Source organism: Mustela lutreola, chromosome 9, assembly GCF_030435805.1.
Source record: "Mustela lutreola isolate mMusLut2 chromosome 9, mMusLut2.pri, whole genome shotgun sequence".
Taxonomy (NCBI): domain Eukaryota; kingdom Metazoa; phylum Chordata; class Mammalia; order Carnivora; family Mustelidae; genus Mustela; species Mustela lutreola.
In genome coordinates, this window is record NC_081298.1 from 34,177,130 (window position 1) to 34,199,657 (window position 22,528).

The 22,528-nt window shown below is 41.9% G+C and overlaps 1 protein-coding gene and 1 pseudogene across 4 annotated transcripts in view; one reads left to right on the forward strand and one right to left on the reverse strand.

Annotated features, from left to right (window-relative positions):
- PLCB1 (phospholipase C beta 1) overlaps positions 1-22,528 on the forward strand; it is a 682,758-nt gene that overhangs the window by 568,414 nt on the left and 91,816 nt on the right. For 3 of the 4 annotated variants that reach the window (XM_059133978.1, XM_059133980.1, XM_059133981.1), the window contains exons 28-30: positions 20,951-21,027; positions 21,135-21,224; positions 21,898-21,955. In XM_059133978.1, coding sequence (XP_058989961.1) covers positions 20,951-21,027; positions 21,135-21,224; positions 21,898-21,955 — 225 coding nt within the window. Of the gene's footprint in view, positions 1-7,705; positions 7,993-20,950; positions 21,028-21,134; positions 21,225-21,897; positions 21,956-22,528 lie in introns of those variants that run through there. The other variant, XM_059133982.1, reaches the window with a different exon arrangement.
- Positions 8,709-8,829, reverse strand: LOC131808729 (small nucleolar RNA SNORA70; annotated as a pseudogene).

The window sequence follows — 22,528 nt, forward strand, 5'->3', positions numbered from 1 at the left end:
TCTCTCCCTCACTCACTCTCTCTCAAATAAATAAGTAAAATCTTTAAAAAATAAATAAATAAAGAGAGACAGTGGCAGTTCTGGCTGGCACCTTCCTTTGGCTTCCTTAGCCAATAATCTTATCTTGATGTTATAGAGCGAGGTAAGATGCATTTCTCAGATCTGTAGTGTGACATGATTTAATGCGTGCTTCACCTGAAAGCACAATCAAAACCCAGTCCTTGGGCTTTATAAAACAATGAAATAATTTCTTAGAATTTGAAACTGCATAAGGGTACCTCATGTCCCCCACACTAATATTTTACAAGCTCCACTGCCCCAGCATCTTCACCAAGCTCCCCTCTGATCCCAATGATGCTATTTTACTGTTTTTATTTTTCACTAACTTATTTTGGGGTTATAGTCTTGAGGAGGGAGAATCTTTGAATTCCCACAAGGAATTTTAAAAAACGTGCTTATTTTGGTTCAAGAAAATTAAGAACATCCTACTTATAAATGTTCACTATTTTTGGCGTCAGCAGGCCTAGCAGGCATTAAACAATACAGCCCAGTCTCCTACATTGAGGAGAGTAGAGGAAAGGATCTACAGGACCAATGTGGGATGTTGTCTACCCAATCGCTGTGCGCCAACACCCCTCCCACCCACCCCTCCCCCCACCCCACCACCCTCCATGGAAGAAAATGTCATAGTCCCTCTTAGTGGTCAGTTTTGTCCTCCAGAATGTTTTCTCAAAGGTTGTGACATTCTCTCCACTGTTGTTGATGCCTTGACACATAGTATGGTTGTGATAAATATTTGGTGACAGATTAAATGAATCAAATGATCAGGTAGTCTTAAAAACAAGCTTGTGCCCCGAATAACACCAATGAATAAGTTAATAGAAATGAAAAGCATGTAGCCAGAGTTTGTATGAGTTTGTATGGTTCTGCTTTGGAGTTAGGTGGATGGAGTTAGGTGATTCAGTATCCTGCTGTTGACCTAGTCTGGTTGTCCAGTGATAATATGCAAACGAGCAGGTCAAAGTCAGGTGAGGAGCGTATCAAATATAGGATTCCACTTGGCCGGTTAGTCTCAACTTCGCATGCATCAGAATCACTTGGAAGGCTTGTTAAAACACAGATTGTTGGTCCTTGCCCCAAATTTCTAGCTCATCAGGCCTCTTGAAGAGCTGGCGATAGATGTTTTGGGTTCCTGGACCACACTTTGAGGACCGCTGCCTGATTCCTAGGTGTATGGCTTGAGGATTTATTTTTAACAAGCTCCGCCTGATTTGGGGTGGGGGTGGGGGGTGTGCTGCCTTGTCTGTGAACCTCTGAAATAAACTCTGAGCCATGAAGGAATGGTAGGTCAGGGATCAGGTTCAGTGTAAGGAAGGGATTGCCTGACAGACCAGAGAAAGTCAAAGTAAATCTTAGGGAGAAATAATGGCTTTGAGACCTTGCTACAACCCCAGCCACCTGATTTTCTCCAGTACCTCATCCCTAGTACTCCAGAAAGTAACTACAATAATAAAAATTAAAATAATAACTGTGTATTGTGCATTCACCATGGGGGCCCTACCTGTGTTAACCATTTACAGAAATTGTCCAATTTAATCCTGACAACCACCACCCCTGGAGTTTAGTATTACTGTCAGCATCTTTTGCAATTAAAAACAAAGCAAAACAAAAGAAAAACAAAAACAGAGCAATTCACAACTAGAAAAGGATGAAGTTGGGATTTGAACCTTGGTCCCCTGACTCTAGAGGCCCTGCTTTCTAACCATTGTGCAGATACCTCTGGTAATTCAGATCTCAAGCCAAGCTTATCATAAGGACCTCATATCGACTCATACAGGACGTGCACAGCCAACGCCTTCATTGCAATGCCTAGGATACTGCTCTTTCTCCCTCTTTCTCTTCAACAACCTTATTATCCATGCCACGATCAGCACAGTTTTAGAACATTTTATCACATCAAAAAGAAATCCTCGTTCATTCATTCATTAAGCAAATACGTATTAGATACCTACTCAGTAAATATTTTCAAATAGAAGAGGATAAAAGTGACAATCCCAGCCTTTATGGAGACTACATTCTAGATGAAGGGTCAGACCATGAACAAAATAATTTCATAAGGGACACCTGGGTGGCTCAGTCAGTTAAACGTCTGCCTTTGGCTCAGGTCGTGGTCTTGGGGTCCTGGGGTCCGACCCTGAATCAGGCTCCGTGCTCAGCAGAGTGTCTGCTTCTACCTCTCTCTCTTCCCCCTCCTCCCATGGCTCGTTTTCTCTCTCTCTCTCTAACAAATCTTTTTTAAAAGTTAGTAAAATAGGGACGCCTGGGTGGCTCAGTTGGTTAAGCAGCTGCCTTCGGCTCAGGTCATGATCCCAGCGTCCTGGGATCGAGTCCCACATTGGGCTCCTTGCTCCGCAGGGAGCCTGCTTCTTCCCTCTGACTCTGCCTTCCACTCTGTCTGCCTGTGCTTGCTCTCACTCTCTCTCTCTCTTACAAATAAATAAATAAAATCTTTTAAAAAAATAAATAAATAAATAAATAAATAAAAGTTAGTAAAATATATAGTATGTCAGGTGGTCCTGTTAGGAGAAAAATCAATGAGAAATGGGGATATAGGGAGGGAGGTTGGAGGGGAGGTTGAGGAGCATGCTTTGAAATTTCAAATTGAGTAAACAGGGAAGGGCTCACAAAGAGGCAGCAGCTGACCTGCAGTGAAGGACTGACTTCTACAAACATGGGGCAGGATTTTATTCAGCAAAGGGATTAGCAAATGCAAAGACTCTGGGTGAGGGTTGGAGCTGTGTGCTGGGGGACCCACAGTCTGGCTCTGTCTGAGACTGTCAGAGATGGGACTTCTGGGGCTGGGGACAGTTCTCATAGAGTTGTAGACCTCTTGTGTTTCAACTTTCATGTGACGTTGATGCCACTGGAAGGTTTTGCATGAAGGAGCCACATGACCTGAAGTAAGCTTTCTGAGGATCATTCTCCTAGGGCCTGGTGAAGAGTAGAGCTTCAGGAAAGGGCTGTCCCAGAGGAGAGTTCAGATGAATGGTGACCCAAGGGTTTAGAAGCCCTGGGGTTCTCTGGCAAGTGACTGCGGTTGACAAACACGGTTGTTATGCTTGAGTTTTCGCGTCCAAGAGACCACCAAGGAGCCACGCACCAATGCAATCACACGAGGGTTTATTTGACAAGCTTAAGCTTGGGCCCAAGTATACCCGACACAGCGGAGTAGGTACTTGAACCCCGAACCAGATTACAGTCAGAGTTTTTAAAGGCAGAGTAGAGATGGACTCCAAGGTGGGTGAGGACAAAGGGGATTAGGGATGGTGTAAGTCTCTAAGGAATTTTGCAAGCAAGGTCTCCAGGACCTTGAGGTGCTAGCTATTGTTGGGAGAAAGGTTATGTATTACCAGTAATAAAAATCTTTTCGTGAGACTCTTTAGATGTGTATCATATGCTTCCGAATGATTGCTGACACTATCTTGGAGGTTTAGAGATAACGTTTCCTAAAGTAGACTTACAGGATCCTGGTCGGACCTGTCGGGGTAGGGGGTCAGTCAGGCTATGATTGTCCTTAGCAAAACCTCAAGGTGAGGGCAGTTGAGTCCCCAGGGGTGAGCCACTCTGTCTGTTTCAAGGGCTTGTCAGTAGGTAAGGGATTTTAATGATTTTCTTCTGCCTCTGTGTCCCACATCATTCCTCCCTGAACAATTTTGACCCTTAAATCTTTAATGTTGTTGAGGGTAGAAGGTCTCATCTTCTGTAACTTCTTCCTGCTGAATAGGGGCATAGAGTTGTCCCTACCTACTCAGGTCAACATTGATCAGTTGGGGAATGTGTAGGGAGTTAGGAAAGACAGAGGCAGCGGAGTCCAGGGGTTTAAATCAATCATTAAAGGAGAGAGGGACCGTTTAAAGTGCTAACCTGAGTAGGTCAGAACCCAAGGAATATTTTATGATAATCTGGAACATCAGGATGGCTGTATTTATGTCAGGGCTAGACTCGAGGTGGGTATAGCCTTGTTTTTCCTGGCCTCCACAACTGTGACTATTACTCGGAGGACTAGGCAGTTCAGCCATAATCATCTGGGGTTGCCCCAGAGTTCCAGCCCCTGGCCAGATTCCCTTCCCCAAGGAGAAAGAAGAGGTAATTCAGAATAAGAGGAAAACTCAATCGCCATGGGAGATTCCCAAACCAAGAATTCAGAGTGTGGATGAAAACAGAAGCCCAGACGTGCCAGAAGGGTCTTTCAGGGAGCAGGGAGGTGGTACAAATGGGCGCAGCCATCACAGGGAAGAGCTGCACCCAGTCACTGTCACTGGAGGAACACCTCAGCATGAGGCCCCACATCGGACCCCGGCGGAGGAGGTCACAGAGAGTGGCCCAGCAGGTTTTCTCCTGGAGGGGAAGGTGGACTGGGAATGAAGGAAGACCAAGCTGAGCTTCGAAGTAGAAAATCACGCCCCTGCAGAGACACTGGGGCAGGAGAAGTCGTGAAACTCCTCCTGGTGGGGAAGAGGGTGGCAGTCCCACCACCGATGTTTCTACTCACTTCTCTCTAGGAAGGAATGAGTGTGTCCATAAGCTTTGGGGGGCCTGGGTGGCTCCATCCGTTGAGCATCTGCCTTTAATTCAGGTCATGATCCCAGGATCCCAAGATCGAATCCCACACTGGGCTCCTTGATCAGTGGGGAGTCTGCTCCCTCTCCCTCTGCCTTCCACTCCACCTGCCCCTGTTCTCACTCACTTGCTCTCTCAAACGAATAAATAAAATCTTTAAAAAAAAATTTTTTTTTTTTTTTAAGAATTCTTTAGAAAAGCATACATACATGTCCAAGCTGGTCTGGCCCTTTCAGGCCGAATATACTCAAAATACTCACACGGTCACCTTTGTGATTATGGATTTGGGTTTCAGATAAAGTCCTGATGCCTTTGAACACACTTGCATTCTTTTGTTAAGAAGGCTGAAACACCTAAGATTTAGAACCACACAAAGTTTGTTTTATGGCTGTGTAGAGGCATCTACAATTTCTACCACGTGCCCTTAGCTGGTACATATCAGAACTTTCTATCACTCCATTTGCAACAGCCAGAAATTGTTCTGCCAGGAAATCTTTTGACCGAGAGCACCCAGAAGTGTTAGTTCTATCTTTGGTTGTGGATCCGAGTTGAGAACAGGCCTCTCAGGCTAAATTAAACAAATGAAAGTGTAATTAAAAAGCAAGTAAGCCCCAGGTAAAAAGGGGAATTTGGGTGATGAGGGAAATTAAACAAGATATTTCATCTCCCAAAATTGGTTTGGGAATTAAATACAGATGTGTTTAGAATAAGGTGTATACATTTCTAATGCTGGCCCCCACAATTCAAGGATCAAGAAGGAAGGTATTACATCAATCAACTCCCTGCCAGACATTCACTGAAAACTCAGTATTTGTGGGGCGCCCAGCTAGTTCAGTTGGTAGAACATGTGACTCTTGATCTTTGGGTTGTAAGTTCGAGCCCCACGTGGATGTAGAGATTGAGTAAAAATAAAATTGTTTTAAAAAGCTGATATTTGGAGATGAAGATGAAGGAGAATGTGGTTACCGCACACTCCGGGAGCATCTATCACAAAGTTATGATAGCATATGATAAGAGAAATAAGAAAGGTATCAGCAAATTGATACGAAAACTTGGAGGTGGGAGTCATTTTTGTAACTCTATAAATGGATAAATACCAACAGAATATTTTTTAGGTTATCATTCATAGGAGGTGTAAAGTGCACGCCCAGCTTCACAGATGCTATAGCTTCAAAGAGATTTTTATACCTGTCTAAGAACAATCTTTATCATTGCAACTCAGTATCCAAATAGCTCCGCTCTGGTTACTCAAGTGTGGGTCCCAAATCACCTGGGAGCCTGTTAGACATGCAGTCTCCTGCCTCACCCCAGACCTGCCAGATCACAATTTGCATTTTAATAGGAGTCCCAGGTGACTTGTTACACATTCAAGTTAAAGGAGCATGGTTTGAGAGCCATCGATCCTTATCTTTGTTCGAAATGCCTTTTGGAATAAGGCTAAAAAGTTCCTTTTACTTGAAATGAGAAATTCAGCCTGTGCTCCATTATTCACAGCTTGATAATCAAGCTCGAGGGGTACCGATTGGTGGTGCCCAAGGCATGGGGTCTATGGAAATCCCTCCTTTTATTTCCTGCCTGGACTGGCCTCAGAAAAAAACAATTACTTTCAGTTAGAGGGGAGTGAAAATAAAAACGTAAATTCCCCAATCCCCTTCAAGTTCTTGCACTCCCTGAGCTCTCTCCACAGATATTTTGAAAATCTATGAACCCCAGTTGGGGACCTCATTCCAAGGATAGGTTTGGGGAATTTGCCCTAACTTGATCTGTTTTTCATTAGCAGCCATAGGGTGACCCCAACTTTTGGTCTTACCATTAGCGTTAGGTGTTCATTTTAAAAGTGATTTTGTGGGCGCCTGGGTGGCTCAGTGGGTTAAGCCGCTGCCTTCGGCTCAGGTCATGATCTCAGGGTCCTGGGATCGAGTCCCGCATCGGGCTCTCTGCTCAGCAGGGAGCCTGCTTCCTCCCCTCTCTCTCTCTCTCTGCCTGCCTCTCTGCCTACTTGTGATCTCTCTCTGTCAAATAAATAAATAAAATATTTAAAAAAAAATAAATAAAATAAAAGTGATTTTGTTATGGGGCACCTGTGTGGCTCAGTTGGTTGAGCGTCTGACTCTTGGTTTCAACGCAGGTCATGATGTCGGGCTCTGCACTCAGCGGGGAGTTTGCTCAAGATTCTCTCCCCTTCCCGCTCTGCTCCTCCCCACCCTCACTCCCTCTCTCCCTAAAATAAATAAATAAATCTTTAAAAAAAATAATAAAATGAAAGTGACTTTGGTAAGTGAGAGAGAATCTTAGGGGGTCCCTCTGGGGGGTTCTTGATGGCTGTCAATAATGAGCCCCTGTATCACATTCAAGCTTAAAAACCCACAGCCTAGTGGGGGGGGGGCTCACTAGGTGATGCGCTGGGGTCACTTCTCAACTGCAGTGGTGCCTCGCCCGCCATTTTGTTTTCTCTCTTTTTCAAGGCTTCAAGAAAAGATTTCCTCTTTTTTTCTCATGGTCATCACACTAGTCATCCTATGCAGAGGATTGTTTGGTTGTGCTTTGCTCCCTGCGTTTTCTCCTCCTTCTCATATTTAAAGTCTCCCACTTATTCCAGCCCCATCCATTTCTCCCTTCCTTCCCATCAACTTTAATGGCTGCTATGGTTCTTCTACATCCTCCCACTTATCTCACCAGCAATCACTTCTGGGTCTTAAACCAACTTTAGTATACACCCACCTGAGTTCCCCAAGTCCCTGCCAATCCTGGGGACTGAAAGATGTACTTCACAGTGAAAGCTCTGGGTGAATGCCGACCAGCTGCTAATGGATGGCCCATCAGGATGTGAGTAAGGATGAGTGAAGGTCGAGCGTCAAATGTTATTTCAGGCCACTGCTCTCCCACTGAGTAGCTGTGTGACCCCTCTGAACTTTCATTTTCTCATCTGTCCAATGGATGTAAGAATAATCCTCATTTCATAGACACATAAGAAGGAATAATGAGATAATGTTCACCAGTCATTGTTGTCAGTGAAGCCTTTTTTTTTTTTAAAGGCATGAATTAACTAGGAAATCTTAACTTCAAATATAAATGTGTATTGCAGTTTTTGACATCCTGCTGCAGCCGGATGGAGCTCATTGCCTTCCTTTGGATGATTTCTATGAGCACCATTTGCTGTCGTAGCCTGTAAAGAAGCCAACCTTGAATTTTCTCCCTTCTATGGTCAGCCAGTTCAAGTGTATAGACCAGGAATAATTGCAGTGTCAAGAAGTGACTCTACTGAGTTGTGGTGGCGTTCGCTGTCTTCCTCCAGTATTCTGACTTTAACATGGGATTATTTTTCTTAATAAATAAATGACTTAACTTTCCTAAAAACTTCACATTCTCCACCAGATAAGAAATGACAAATAAAAGACTTTAGTAGTGAAATAAAGAATGAAAGAATTGTCAAAATGTGTTCTCATTTTCAATTTTTCTGGTCCCCATTGGGTAACCCTAATAGAATGGATGCTCTTCTTTTCATATATATTTCATATATATATACATATATATATGTATATATATACACACACATATGTGAGATCTATGTATAGCATATATATATGAATAGAAATTATCTTAAAATTCTATTGCTTTAATTATGAGCAGAAATTAATATATTTCCATGTGTGTATTGGCCATTTGTATTCCTTTTTTGGGGGGACAGGAAATAGGATTTATTGGTGGGCATGAATAAGAAGAGGGCAGCACCAAGGCTCTTATGAGTGCAGGGCCCACCATTTGTTCAGGGGGCCATGATTAGGGATGTATTTCACCCCACAGCCATCTGGACTGAGCTTCTTTTCGGCTACCATGTCCTCAGTTCATTTGTATTAAACTTAGTAAAGTCCCACTTCTTGGAAATGTGGTTCTCCTGGTGGTCAGGGAACTTGAACTTGGCCTTAATTGCATGCTCCTTGTTTTGCACGTTGGTACTGATGGATATGGTGACTTGGCCAATGTGGACCCTGGTCACTGTGCTCTGGGGCTTTCCAAAAGCACTCTGAATACCTGTCTGGAGCTTAGATTAAGGATAGCACCAGCAGAAACCCATGTACATTGGAAAGGGCTGTCTCCAAAGTCCTTTAGGGCAACCAATACAAACAACAGGCTGCATACACTACTGTTTGCAACCACTGCACACCAGGCCCCCAGTGGGGAGAGCAAAGTCATCTTAATTGGTGGCAGATTATAGTCTTTTTTCTGGCATACTGCCCATTCTTTACATACTGCCCATTCACATCCATCACATACTTTTCTGCTGGATTGTCTCCTGTCTTTTTGACCCACAGAGTTCATATGGTATCTTTTCATTTATTATTTTGGGAGGTGGGGAAGTTAGAGTGTGAAATACACTTACATAACCATTCATGCATTGAAAGTCATCGAAGGCTTCCTGTGGTCCTCATATTCGTGGGGAAATTTGTGTGGACCAAGCCTAAACATCGTCCTTGCCCCGCCTTTTTTTTTTTAATGTGAATTTATCTGTTTATTTACAGCTTTTGATGTTTAAAATTTCAAATAAAATGATCTGTCCAATTGCTATACTTTTAAAAAAATAAATCATTTTTCCATTCTCTTCTAGAAAAAGCTGCAGTGCAACTTAACAAAGACTAGTGAAAATATAATTACATTTAAAACATAACTTAGGAAACATTATGCAGCTCTTTTATTTTATTTATTTATTTTATAGACTTTATTTATTTATTTGACAGAGAGATCACAAGTAGGTAGAGAGGCAGGCAGAGAAAGAGGGGGAGAAGGCTCCCCACTGAGCAGAGAGCCCGATGTGGGGCTCAATCCCAGGACCCTAAATCATGACCCGAGCCAAAGGCAGAGGTTTAACTACTAAGCCACCAGGTGCCCCACCTCTTTTAGATTAGAAAGCATAAACATGTAATTGTCGGTAACAAAAGTCAACCGGAATGAAATACAGACATTTATATCTTATGTTTGCATGCATCTTATAAAGATAACAAAAAATAGTAAGTTTAAAATTTTTACCAGAATGAGTATAAACATATAAATAGGCAAACCCTCCCTTTATTTTTAGTTCATTTTTTTCTCCTATATTCAGTAAAAATACTTTTACTTTTCAAAAGTATATGACAGGTCTCAGGACAAATCTCTCACTTCTTTAGCATGTACTTTTCCATCCTAGGATATGCACAGTTTAGATATTATGATGCATTTTTAAATGGAACAATTGAACGCCAAACCCAAGTTGCTTCAATGTAACTAGAGAAGATTTAAAGCTAGCACTGTATCATCGTGAATTGCAGCATATGTACTGTATTGCCACATGCTAGTCTGGTACGTGCTAGTTGGTACTGCCATGGTAGTGATGTTAGGTGGCACTGCTTCTTTCTCCAGTTTTTATTCTTCAGTCTTGGGAACACCAAGCACATCAGTGGTTGAAAGTAAAGGTTGTGAAGTCAGACAGATCTACTAAGAGTATGCCCATCTTTATCAGGTAACTTTGTTGCATAACAAAGACCTCAAAACTTACTGCCTTAAGATGACAATTTGTTTAGCTCTTGATTCTGTGGCTAGCCATTTGAGCTTCACTCAACTAGATGGTTCCTCTAGTCTTGGCTGGGCTCATTCAATGTCTTGGCTGGAGTTCATTCATGTGTCTCTGGTTTAGCCATCCATGGCCATCCATCTGCTAGGGGCTCTGCTTTTGGAGATTGGCTGACTGTCGACCAGGTCAAGACAGGTGACTGATCCACATGTCTTATCCAGCGGGCTGCTCTGGGCTTGTTCATGTGGAAACTGAAAAGGATGCCACCTATGAGCAAGAGGAATGGACAAGGTGTTTTGAGAGGTCTTAGAAACTTCTTCCTTCTTCTTTGGTCAAAGCAAGTCGTAAGATTTGCCCAGATTTAAGGGACAAGGAAATAGATTCTATCTTTTGTTTGTGGGACCTACAAGTCACATTATAAAAAGTGTGAATACAGGAAGTGGTGGAGAATTAGGGCAATAATTTATACACAGCCCTCATAATTTGGATGTGGGATGCAATAAAATAATCCAGGGAAATTTAACACAGTGCCTAGAAGACAGTCATCATTCTTTACCAAAAGACTATTTGCACAGGATCTAAATTGAGAAAACATTACATCCATTTTTAGTTGCATAACTTTTGCTAAATCATTTCACTTCTTTGAGTGCCTGTACCCTCATTTTTAAAACAAAAAGTTTGTACAAGGATGCTTGTAAAATCTCCCTCTGACAGTAATGCCAGTTTCCCTTAATTATAGAATCAAAGATGATCCTCCTCTTGAGCCTATTAAAATAATAATGAGGGATTTCAGTTGACAGCCATAAGCTTTGGTTTTTCTTTTGTGTGTATACACAATATAGCTTACTGTACTTTTATGTGTTAATTGGTAACTATTTGGGGAACATTAAGGAAAACAATCAGGAAATAGAACCATCCCCAAAGGTAAAGAAAATAATAGTTTTGACTTGTGTCAACTTAAAAAAGCTTAGGGAACAGAAGGGACTCTGCTGGAAGGACAATTCCAAAATAGAACCCACAAGTCTGATCATTTCATTTGTGCCCTCTGGAATTGTGGGACTCATTGCATTCCACTGGACAAGTCAGGGATGTTGAAATGATACATTTTGTATTAAGAAAACAAGTAGCTGACATGCTGTGGTATGTATCTTCACAGGCAGTCCTTCTAAGTTTGGATTCCAAAGGGACTGTTGAAATATTAAGTCCATGATTTATTGCCCTATTTTAGTAAAAAACCACAGGACAATTCACATATCTTTTAATCAGATCTCCCTTGCTAATTATTTGAAAACCTCCAGTTTGAACATTATTGCTACTTTCCCACATCTGAGTGGTGACCGATATTTATTTATTTATTCTGAATTAAATGGTCTTGACATCTTTTAAAATTACAAAGCCTTTCCCTAAAATTGTAGTGGTTTGGTGGTTTTTTTTTTTTTTAGTTGATTTAATCAGATATGATAATCTCAATTAAGTTGATGAAATGCAAACATTTTCTCATTGGTAAAACCCAGACATCATTAGCATGCCCTAAGTAGACCTCCCTTTATCAAATTTCTTGATTTTTTAAAAGTTTGAAGGTATTTCCAGTTGATAGCCTCATAAAAGAATACCAGAAATATCATTCAAGGGAGTATGCTACATTGATCTATTTATATTTCCCAGAAAGCTCAAAAGCTGGCATTTACCTCAGCATAACTTAAAGGTGAAAAATAATTTTAAATGTTACAGCTTTAATGGGTTATCTTACTGACACTGACCAGGAATCTTGGTCAGATTTTCATTTTTATTTATTTTTTTGCCCAGCAAGGAAAAAAATTCCAAGGATCCTTTAACATTTGGACTCCAATAAGCTGCTATAAATTCTACATAGCTATGCAAATTTTAAAAATAATAATTTCATAGGTATGAAAGGATATCTCAGACAATGATGGTTGCCCTTGGAATCCAAGATGGTGTCCTCCTTAAAAGAAAAGAGAGCTAGTGGAGGCTATCAGCTCCATGTGGACTGAGTCTGTCTGTCGGCTCACGGTTGGACCATCATCAGCCCAGTACCCAGCACGTCACAGGTGCTCAGTTAATATTGGTTGACTGGACTCAATGAATATTTCTCAATTCGAATGGCCAGGATACACCCCAGTGTGAATGTCCTCCTTGCATTGAAATTCTCAGTAATGTGTTTAGTCCATAGATCATTACTTAGTTTAGAAGCATTATAAATTAATTCTTTGTAAAAGGAAAAAAAAAAGACAGTGAAAATTCAGAGTGGATGCTTTAATGAGGAGAAAAGAAGGTGGGTAGCTTCTCTAGATATTACTGGAAGGGGGAGAAGGAAGGTCGGTTGTGCCTGAAGTGTGAACGCTCTATAGTGGACTTTTGCTCATGTTCCAAAATTGTCCTTCTTAAGAGGAGACTGAACAGGCCAACTTCTCTCCACATGTTTTTTTGTTTTGTTTTTTGTTTTTTTAATCCCTTTTGAATTAGAGTCAAGGAATTATTCTCTTCCATGGAAACCATTCGCTCACCCTCAAAGGAGGGACCCAAGTCAATTTCAGCATGGAGTTGAAAACAAGCATGAAATTGTATTCCCTTGGGGCTTTTCTTTTTCACTCCTTAAAAGGTTTGGAACATTTAACTAGGAAAGTTGTCAAGAGTGGTAAACAAAAAAGCCCAATAATTGAAATGTGTCTAATCCTTTGGGTCAGAGAAAAGAATCATACTAAAAGTTAAAATTAAATGTTGTTTACCGCATTTCCATTTAACCATGTACTCTCTTGGTTTTTTGTTTGTTTGTTTGTTTGCTTGTTTGTTTTCTTTTGTTTTGGTTTATTGCCCTGGGAATTCTAAATTAATCTTTTCTTCCTTCCTGTCTTCAGTGAGTTTTGTGACTAATGCATAATTGAATAGTTCTTTGAGTAGAACCTGTCTTCCAGTAAATACACCCCAAGTGAGTGTATCCTTACGGTAGTTCAAAAGCACTCCAGTTATTGTGTGAAAAATCCCGCTTATGGGTGCCATTTTCAAATCTCATGCAATAGAAATCCTGGACCCGATACTCAGAGAAGTTCCTTTTTCTTATTTGGGGTTTTCTATTTCTACTTTTTGTCAGGATTCTCTTGGTTGCAAGTGACAGAAATCCATGTTAAACTTATTTATATACTAGAGAAATGCTCAGAGTAGGTCACATGAGGAAAGACTGACCATCCACACCAGGGAAGTGAAGGGATGGAGAAATGGATGCCAGAAGTCACTGGCAGCCCTTTCTATGTCTGTCTGCCTATCTGTTTTCCTGTATCTCTCCCTTTTTCTCTCTTTTCCTGTCCTTCTCCCTTCCTCCTTCCTTTCTTCTTTCTCTCTCTCTACTACTTTTCAATGTGTATTACCACTGTTCTTTCCCAACAGCATGCAGGCTTCCCCCTGTCTGAAAACATAGGCATCAGCCCATCTAGGTTGTATTTCTTTCCCCAGTAGCAGGTTGGAAACATCTGGAGGAAAGCCTTATGAGGGTCATGTGATTGTCTAAACTTGCAACCTTAGAGCAATCACCTGTGGCTAAGGTCAGGTTATGACTTGTCCGACTTGGATCAGTCCCTCCCCTGGGACCAGTTACCTTGGGCAAGGGATGGGAATAAAGAATACAGTAGCTCCCATGAGAACCACATTGGGCACAGAGCCAGTTCTCAGAAAACAGAAGTTCTTCTTAGAGAAGTAGTGTTGGGTAGAGAAAACCAGAAGTAAGCCCCAACTCTCTTTTTAGCGTAGGAAAGGGATAACTTACTGATGTATATATAATCCCATTGCCAGTTTTATGGGAGTCTGACAATAATGCAATATTATTAACAAAGACACAATATTAATCATTTTACTTCCTGGACCTTAAGTAGTAGAAGGAGGAGAAAACAGTAAATATCGAAAGGGCAGAATTACAGTAAGAGTGCTGAGTTTTTTGGAAATAGCTGGAAAGGGTGGAATGCTACAGGGAGGGGTTTGTAGTATAGAAGAGTGGGGGAAACCAAGATTAACTGAGCACAGGATGGAAAGACATTCACATATCTGCCATATTAAACTCAGAGATGTTGTCCTTTTTAAAACACATATTCTTTGTGATTTTACAGAAACAGTTTTCATCAGTTGTATGCAAATCCATGTTTTTAAAAACATACCTGGATTTCATAATAAGGCATTTGTTTCTAAAGAAATAAAACTTAGCTTGTTAAGTGTAAACTTTTGCAGCCGAAGTAGGAACAAGGCAAGATTCATTAAAGGCACTCTCTGGCGAAGTTTCAGGGCTCAGGAGAAGGAGAACCAGGAAAGTCACGGCAGGAGAAGGTCCACACTCTTGGGCGAGGTTCCAGGACTCCAGAGAGGGGAGTCGGAGAAGTCGCGCTGGGAGGGAGTTGGCGGGGGTCTTTTATTGGACCAAGGCAGCTTGGGCTCATATCCATATAGAGTAAGGTATTTGGTGATCGGAGGGTATGGGGTGGGGGCTCCTGATGCTCCTGTTTCCTGCATAGGTATTGGGTTACCTATGGAGACGTGACCTAGGCATACATCCTTTTGGCAGGAGAGTCAAGGGTTAAGGAAGGGGTGGGGGAAGGGGCTGGAAGATGGCGGTCCTGGCAGTCATTTCTGTTATTCCTCCTGCATTCCCAAAGCCCCCGACCCAACATTAAGTACCCAAACTATATAGTCATTAAGTACCCAAACTATATAGTTTTGAAAGTATTTTTAGTAAGACAACCCATGGCTTGGACATGCTGCTTCTTTATTGTCACCAAGGTCAAGATCACTGTGGTTTTAAAACGTAAAGGATTTCATTCACCATCTTTTTCTGAGCACCTATTTTGTGTAGAGTCTGGGGTTCCAAAAAAAAGTCATTAGGAAAAATGATTGCAGTGTGCTGGCATTCCTTTAGGGAGCAATAAGAAAGCATGTGCATACAAAGGGCAGTTCTATAATTGGTATCTTTTACAAAAGCCAGGTAAGGGGCCAAGCCTAGAGTCATCTGGGTGGTCAAATGGGAGTTATCACCAAAGGCTGGCTTAGAAAGGAAAGGGGCATGGACACATAGAGACCTTCACTACTACCCACTCTTCTTAGTCAGAGAAGCCCAGCATAATGGAACTTTTTACAAATCTTGGGAATGTCCTATGTTGTGCTGTCTCCCACTCAAATGGAAATATCATCAACATAGAGAAATAACAAGAGACAAAGTATAGAAGCAGGTGTGTGCCTGAACAGTTCAGAGAGCAAAATGCTGACTAGGTTATTGGATTTGATGAGTATTAGCCCAGACAGGAAATTTGGAGTTGGAGCATAACATATTTGAGAATAGAGGGCCAGTTAAGGCTTTGGTAGATATAAGAAGGAAAAATATTTGGAATGGAGTGGAAGGACTAAGGAGAGACTGAGGGCAGGAAAGGAATTCTTAGAATCCAGACCGGAGTTTGCAAAAATCTGCATCAGAATGCTGTTAACCCAAAGCCTTGAAATATAGGTAACCAGAGCAGTTCACACATCTCTGTGACTCCCTAGATGTGGAAAGTATCCAAGAAGAAACTCACTTTTGAACTATATGATGATAATCAGTGGGATAATACAATGACTTGTCTTCTTTGCAAGACAGATCCTAAACTTGCTTGTGGAAATGGTGAGACCTTGGTGAGCCTTCCTCCCGTGGAGTTGGTCAAAGGCAGTAGATGAGGCTGAAATTAATTGAAGCCCCTAAAAGACTTGAGGTAACTGTAGTAAATTACCATAAATTAAAGAAAGAGATCTTTGTGTGAGAGTGGTTGGCAAAAAAGGATAGGATAAAGTCATGATCCCCAGCGGTGCATAAAGTGACCCTGATGTGCCATGTTGAACTCACAGGGGCATGATGGGATATTTTACATTTTTTTAAGGAAACAGTAACATCTGTTGGACACTATGCAAAGTACTACTATTAAGTTTGGATCTAATTGTTTCATGAATAAATAGAGCTCCCCTTTTATTTCTTTTAGCCTAAGGTACGGTGAAAAAATTATTGAGATCTCAAGGACACTGTGAAGTAAGAAACATTGTGAATCTCTGGAATAATGAAAGTTAAATCCTGAGAAATGACCCATAAGTCCAATAACAAAACAATTTTTGTAACTTTAAAGCAAAATCAGGTGATTCCAGTGGTTCAAGTGTAAGTGTCATGGAGAAGCTGAAGCATAGGCAGCTCGGGCATCAAAACTTCAGCAGGAGCCACTGGTCTTTGACTGTAGGGATAGAAATGAAAGGAAGGTCCAACATGGAAGAAAAGTTGAGGGTTCTAGGAGGGTAGGGGAAACAGAAATGGGTTTTCATGCAAAGGGAATGCGTGCAGGGCAGAAGAAAGCTTAAGAGGTGAAAATGAAATGGTAGGATCAGGTCCTGCCACAGGTTGGAGAAGACAGGATGGAAAACAAGGGCAAGAACCTTCCTCTTGGAAGGAAGGGTAAGGAAACCAAGTTAGGGACCTACAAAGTGGTCTAGTAGGATTTGCATGTGTGTTCTTCCTTTTAATTTTCACAACTACCTCAGGAAGGAAGTGTTAGCCTCATGTCAGACTGGAGGGAGCTGAGTTTGGGGTAATAAAGAGAATGTAGATAAAGGGCCAAAGATTTTTTGAGACAGAATAGAGGGAATTTGAGGGAATGTCTTAGTCTCTTACCATAGATTAAGTGGCAGAAACAATAAACACTTATTTCTCACAGTTCTGAAGGCTGAATTCCAAGATTAAAGGTGGTTACAGATCCAATGTCTGGTGAAAGCCCACTTCTTGGTTCCTAGATGACCATCTTCTCATTGTGTCCTCACCTGGCTGAGGTGGCAATAGAGCTCTGCAGGATCTCTTTTATAAGGGCACTAATCCTGTCACAAGAGTTCAAACTTCCTGACCTAATCTCCTGCCAAAGCCCCACCACCGAATATCGTTACATAGGGGTCAGGATTTCAATAGATGAATTCTGGCAGGGGACAACACAAACATTCAGTCCGGAACAGAAGGTGTCTTCTAAATTGTCTCCATCTTTCTCAATAGTCTAGACAGTGCCTCTCAAACTGCAACATGAACACAAATCTCCTGAGAATCTTATTTAAAACGCATATTTGGATTTAACTGGTCTGGGGTAGAGCCTGAGAATTTGCATTTCGGTTGTGTTCCCCGGCAATGCCAGTGCTGCTGGTCTGACATGGTTGTACTGCACTTTAAGTAACAAGATCTAGAAAGCCACCTCATTAGCTAGGAATCTGTAAAATAGTGCCAGGTGTTTAGGGTACTTGATAAATATTTGTTGGATGTGGCTAAATTGAACAGTTTAAATAAAGGTGTGTGTTCCGGGAGCAAAGTGGGTAGGAACTCTTCCAGAGAAAAGTAAAGACCAAGGACAGATGTTCTGAGGGAAAGACAATGAGGAAGGCCAGGGGGTGCAGCAGTCAGGGAAATTCTGTGGGACTCTGAGGGAGTGTAGTGCTGCCAGTGGTCTAGGGGGTGACACCAAATCAAAATAAAAGTCAGATTTGGGTAGGGATGAGGGCCGGAGGTAGAAAGAAAGCAAGACATTTGAGCAGGTAGGGGCATAATCAATTAGAGAATATTCTGGATCAGGTGAAGGATGCAGACGACAAAGTGGAAACAGAAGTATGAAGGCCGTTGAAATCAAAAGTGCTGTTGGGAGATCTAACAGTGGTCTGTAGAATGAAGACAGGCCCTCAGAGACCCCCCAGATCAGGCAAAGTATCTAAATCACCAGAGATTTTTTAAAATACTGACTTCTAGTCCCTTCCCCGAGACATTTGGAGTCCATAGACCTAGGTACAAGCCCCGGAATATGCATTTTTAGGAAGCTGCCCAGCAGTGGTTCTGATATTGCAGTCAAGGTTGGGGAGAACCTTTTTTTTTTTTTTTTAATTATTTCTTTTCAGCGTAACAGTATTCATTGTTTTTGCACCACACCCAGTGCTCCATGCAATCCGTGCCTTCTCTAATACCCACCACCTGGTTCCCCCAACCTCCCACCCCCGCCCCTTCAAAACTCTCAGATTGTTTTTCAGAGTCCATAGTCTCTCATGGTTCACCAGGGAGAACCCTCTTAACTCCTTAGAGTGAATGAGAGAGAAGAAAGATCTTGTGGGGAAGGAAAGGGGCCGAGTGCACACCCTCAGCTAGAATAGAGATTGCAGGACTCTTCAAGGAAATTTCCAGAGTCTTTGCACACCGACATTTTACATCTAGACGGCTTGATAAATGGCACTACAAAGCCGTAATATTTCATGATTTCTTTAATTGTGATGGTCATGATCAGGCAATCTCTTTTAAAAGATCAAATAGATTTTCTGTTGGCCCGAGTCCCAGTTCATATTTGTCCGATTTAATTCACTTCACAGACGAATGCATCAAATTTCACGTTAATGTTAAGTCAATGTGCCTACTTTGTTGTAGTTCTCTAAAAGAATTTCTCCCTTAAGTTTTTATCCTCTTACATAAGAAGGTTTGTTTTTTGTTTTTTTAAAATAATAATTTCTAAAATCATAATGAAAAGAGCATGGGGTAGTGGTGAAAGCTACCAGCCACGGAGCCTGGTTTCTTGGGTTTGCACCTAGCTCTGCCACTTAACCCCCTCGGAGGCTGGGGGCCCAGGACCTGAGCCACGCATGTCAGTGACTTCCTATGTAAAACGAAGCTAGAAGCACAACCTCACAGGGCTTAAAACTCCTAAGACAGTGCTGGCCCTACCTAAATCAGTGATGGAAGTTTGCTGGGAGCATTTAGGCCATTCCCGTTGAGAGTTACTACTGAAAGATATATATTTATGTCATCCCATTGTCTGAACCGTCCCTGTTTCTGTGGAGTGTTTCTGTAAATTCCTGGTCTATATTATTCTTGTCTCAGACTGGAGGGTGGTTAGGGGGAGGTGTAACACGGTGAAGGGTATTAAGGAGGGCGTGTGCTGTAATGAGCGCTGGTGTTATACGTAACGAATGAATTGTTGAACACTGCATCAAAAACTAATAGTGTCGGGGCGCCTGGGTGGCTCAGTGGGTTAAGCCACTGCCTTCAGCTCAGGTCATGATCTCAGGGTCCTGGGATCGAGTCCCACAGCAGGCTCTCTGCTCTGCAGAAAGACTGCTTCCTCCTCTCTCTCTCTGCCTGCCTCTCTGCCTACTTGTGATCTTTCTCTGTCAAATAAATAAATTCTTGAGACGCCTGGGTGGCTCAGTTGGTGAAGCAACTGCCTTCGGCTCAGGTTGTGATCCCGGAATCCCGGGATCGAGTCCCGCATCAGGCTCCCAGCTCCATGGGGAGTCTGCTTCTCCCTCTGACCTCCTCGCTCATGCTCTCTCACTGACTCTCTCTCTCAAGTAAATAAATAAAATCTTTAAAAAAATAATAATAAATAAATAAATAAATAAATTCTTAAAATAAAAAACAGTGTATTTACTATACAGTGACTAACTGAACATAATTAAAAGAAAGAAAGGAAGGAAGGAAAGAAGGAAGGAAGTTAGTTTGCTGATTAGTTTGCTGGGACTCTGATTAGATTGCTTTGTCCCTGTTGCAGCAACAGGTCACTTACCCTGCGGTATCTGAGAATCTCCATCACTGGCTGACAGCAGTCGGGGGCTTTCAGAGGAAGCCCACACCATCTGCTTGGGGCTCCAGTCAGAAGGGTAGCGTCCAGTTGCCACCACTGCCTGAGTAATGGCAGAAAATTCTATAGGTTCTTCATGTGAAACAGAGAAAGAGATGGGATTGGAAAGCAAAATGACCCTCATGTAACTGATAAGCATTTAACTGAGCACCTACTGAACATTAGGAATGGTGCAGAAGGCCCAGGATATGCAAACACGGACAATGGTTGCTACCCTCTGGAAGTTTGGTTTGATAAGAAAATTGATGCAAAACAGTAAAAGAATTGCTTTCATGAAATGCATGAAAATTCAGGGGTACCATTCTATAGAGAGAATTTCTGAAGGTCTTTGGAAGTTACCTGCACAAGGGTGCAAACACTGGTTTCTTTTTCTTATTTTTTTTAAGATTTTTTTTTTTTTTTTGACTGAGAGAGAGGTCACAAGTAGGCAGAGAGGCAGGCAGAAAGAGGAGGGGCAGGGAAGCAGGCTCCCTGCTGAGCAGAGAGCGTGATGCGGAGCTCAATCCCAGGACCCAGAGATCATGACCTGAGCCAAAGGCAGAAGCTTAACCCACTGAGCCACTCAGGCACCCCCAAACACCGATTTCTACCTAAGATGGGCAACTCATGGTCCTTGAGGTGGAATGAATCTGGTGGAAACCCAGAATTCCAATTCACAGTTGATTATAACTTATATTCATATCATCTTCGTGTAATTTTGAGCTTCACTGTATCTCCAAGAGACAAAAGCAGTGATCATCCCATTTATAACTGAGAACATGAAGGTTCAGAAAATATAGCAGTCTTGACCAAAATTATATTTTTGATGTCCTGGAGTGGGGACTGGAGCCAGTATTTCCATGTTACTTGTCATTGCACTGAGCTAAGTTGCAGAAACCAGGACAATAATCTAAGGAATCCCGTTTAATTACAAAGGAGATAAGAGGAAGACGTTCATATTAAAACCTGGAAAATGTGATGGTTTTAAGTTATGTCCGCTTGGCATGTTAGATGCCTGGTAACTGTAGCTATTGTTAAACATCCATCATCACTTTCTAAACACCAGGCACTGCTGTCTGGAGGATCCAGTGGAGAGGATGCTTTGTTTGTGATCATGTAAAACAGCAAACACATTTTCTTTCCCCAGCTTATTCAAAAATTGACGGATGTTGCTGAAGAATGTCAGAATAATCAGCTGAAGAAGCTCAAAGAAATCTGTGAGAAGTAAGCCTGCATTATCGTTCCAGTAGCCCTGTGTCTACCGATGTGTTGCACAAAATCTGCTATTTATTTACCTTTTTTCCCCCCTCTTACTTCTGTTTTGACTTCAGAGAGAAGAAGGAGTTAAAGAAGAAGATGGACAAAAAAAGGCAGGAGAAGATAACAGAAGCTAAATCCAAAGACAAAAGTCAAATGGAAGAGTAAGGAGAAAGAACCCCTTCTCCCCTACCTATCTCCTGGGATTATTTTATTCAGTTCAAGATAGTTTTTTTTTTTAAGATTTTATTTATTTGACAGACAGATATCACAAGTTGGCAGAGAGAGAGAGGGGGAAGCAGGCTCCTCACTAAGCAGAGAGCCCAAAGCGGGGCTTGATCCCAGGACCCCAAGATCATGACCCGAGCCGAAGGCGGAGGCTTCAACCCACTGAGCCACCCAGGCACCCCCAGGATAACAACTTCTTAACCACCTAAAGACCCATCTGTGAAATTTCTCCTCTAATTAACCTTTCCAAAGTTCCCTTTTGTAAAGTTTTTAACATATGGAAATCATAGAGCAGTTCAGCAAAGATCTAAGGTGCACCCAGGGATCTTTCAGATAAAGATGGAGTGAAGAGTTGTCCTTAGGGGGGAAAAAAAAAACAATCCTCAGTTCCCATGCTGTCCGGCCACATTCCCAGCATTTAGCAAAAACAGAGCTTGCTTGTCCGTGGGCCGAGCCTGCCTTCTGTCCAGAGCTAGCAGGCTGTATCTTTCTTGCAGCAGCAATGAGAATGTAGAAAGTTCTGGAAACTTTCATCTGACAGTCCCAGGTGCACCTATATGTTGATGCTGAATGATGTCATATAATGATCTAGTTCTCATTTGCTCTTAGGGAAAAGACAGAGATGATCCGATCATACATCCAAGAGGTGGTGCAGTACATCAAGAGGGTACGTCAGTTAATCTCTCTGTTTTGCCAACCACATATGAATGTGTGAGGCTCTGAAGGGAAATGCTGAACCTGGTATCCGTTTATCACCAGCACCTGGGAGAGCTGCTTTACAGAGCAGCTGTTCTGTAATCAGTGTTTCTGCAAGTTTAATTGCAAACCTATAGATAAAAAGGGTCATTGAAAAATAGATGTCAAGAATCCTTTCCAAAGACAGGAGCCCAGAAGTATAAGGTCAGTAGGAGAGCCCCCAAAAGAACGTGTAGTTGTCATCACTGCGAGGAAAGATGGCCACCTCCAAAGGCACTTCTCTGTTTTTTAAGTTGATATTACAGAAATTTTCAAACATTAACAAAAATGTGAATTTTTACTAAAACTACATAATTTATAGATCACCCCCACCTGGACGCTGTGTCCCCATCACCCAGGACCAACATTTACCAACAGTCTCCTGCACTTGTAAGGACAGTTCTTGCTCAGGATATGAAATAATTCAATGTATGCCATAGATCTGAAAAGCTTTCAGTTTTTTTCTGAAAACATTCCTTTACACATTTAGATGAAAATGACTTTC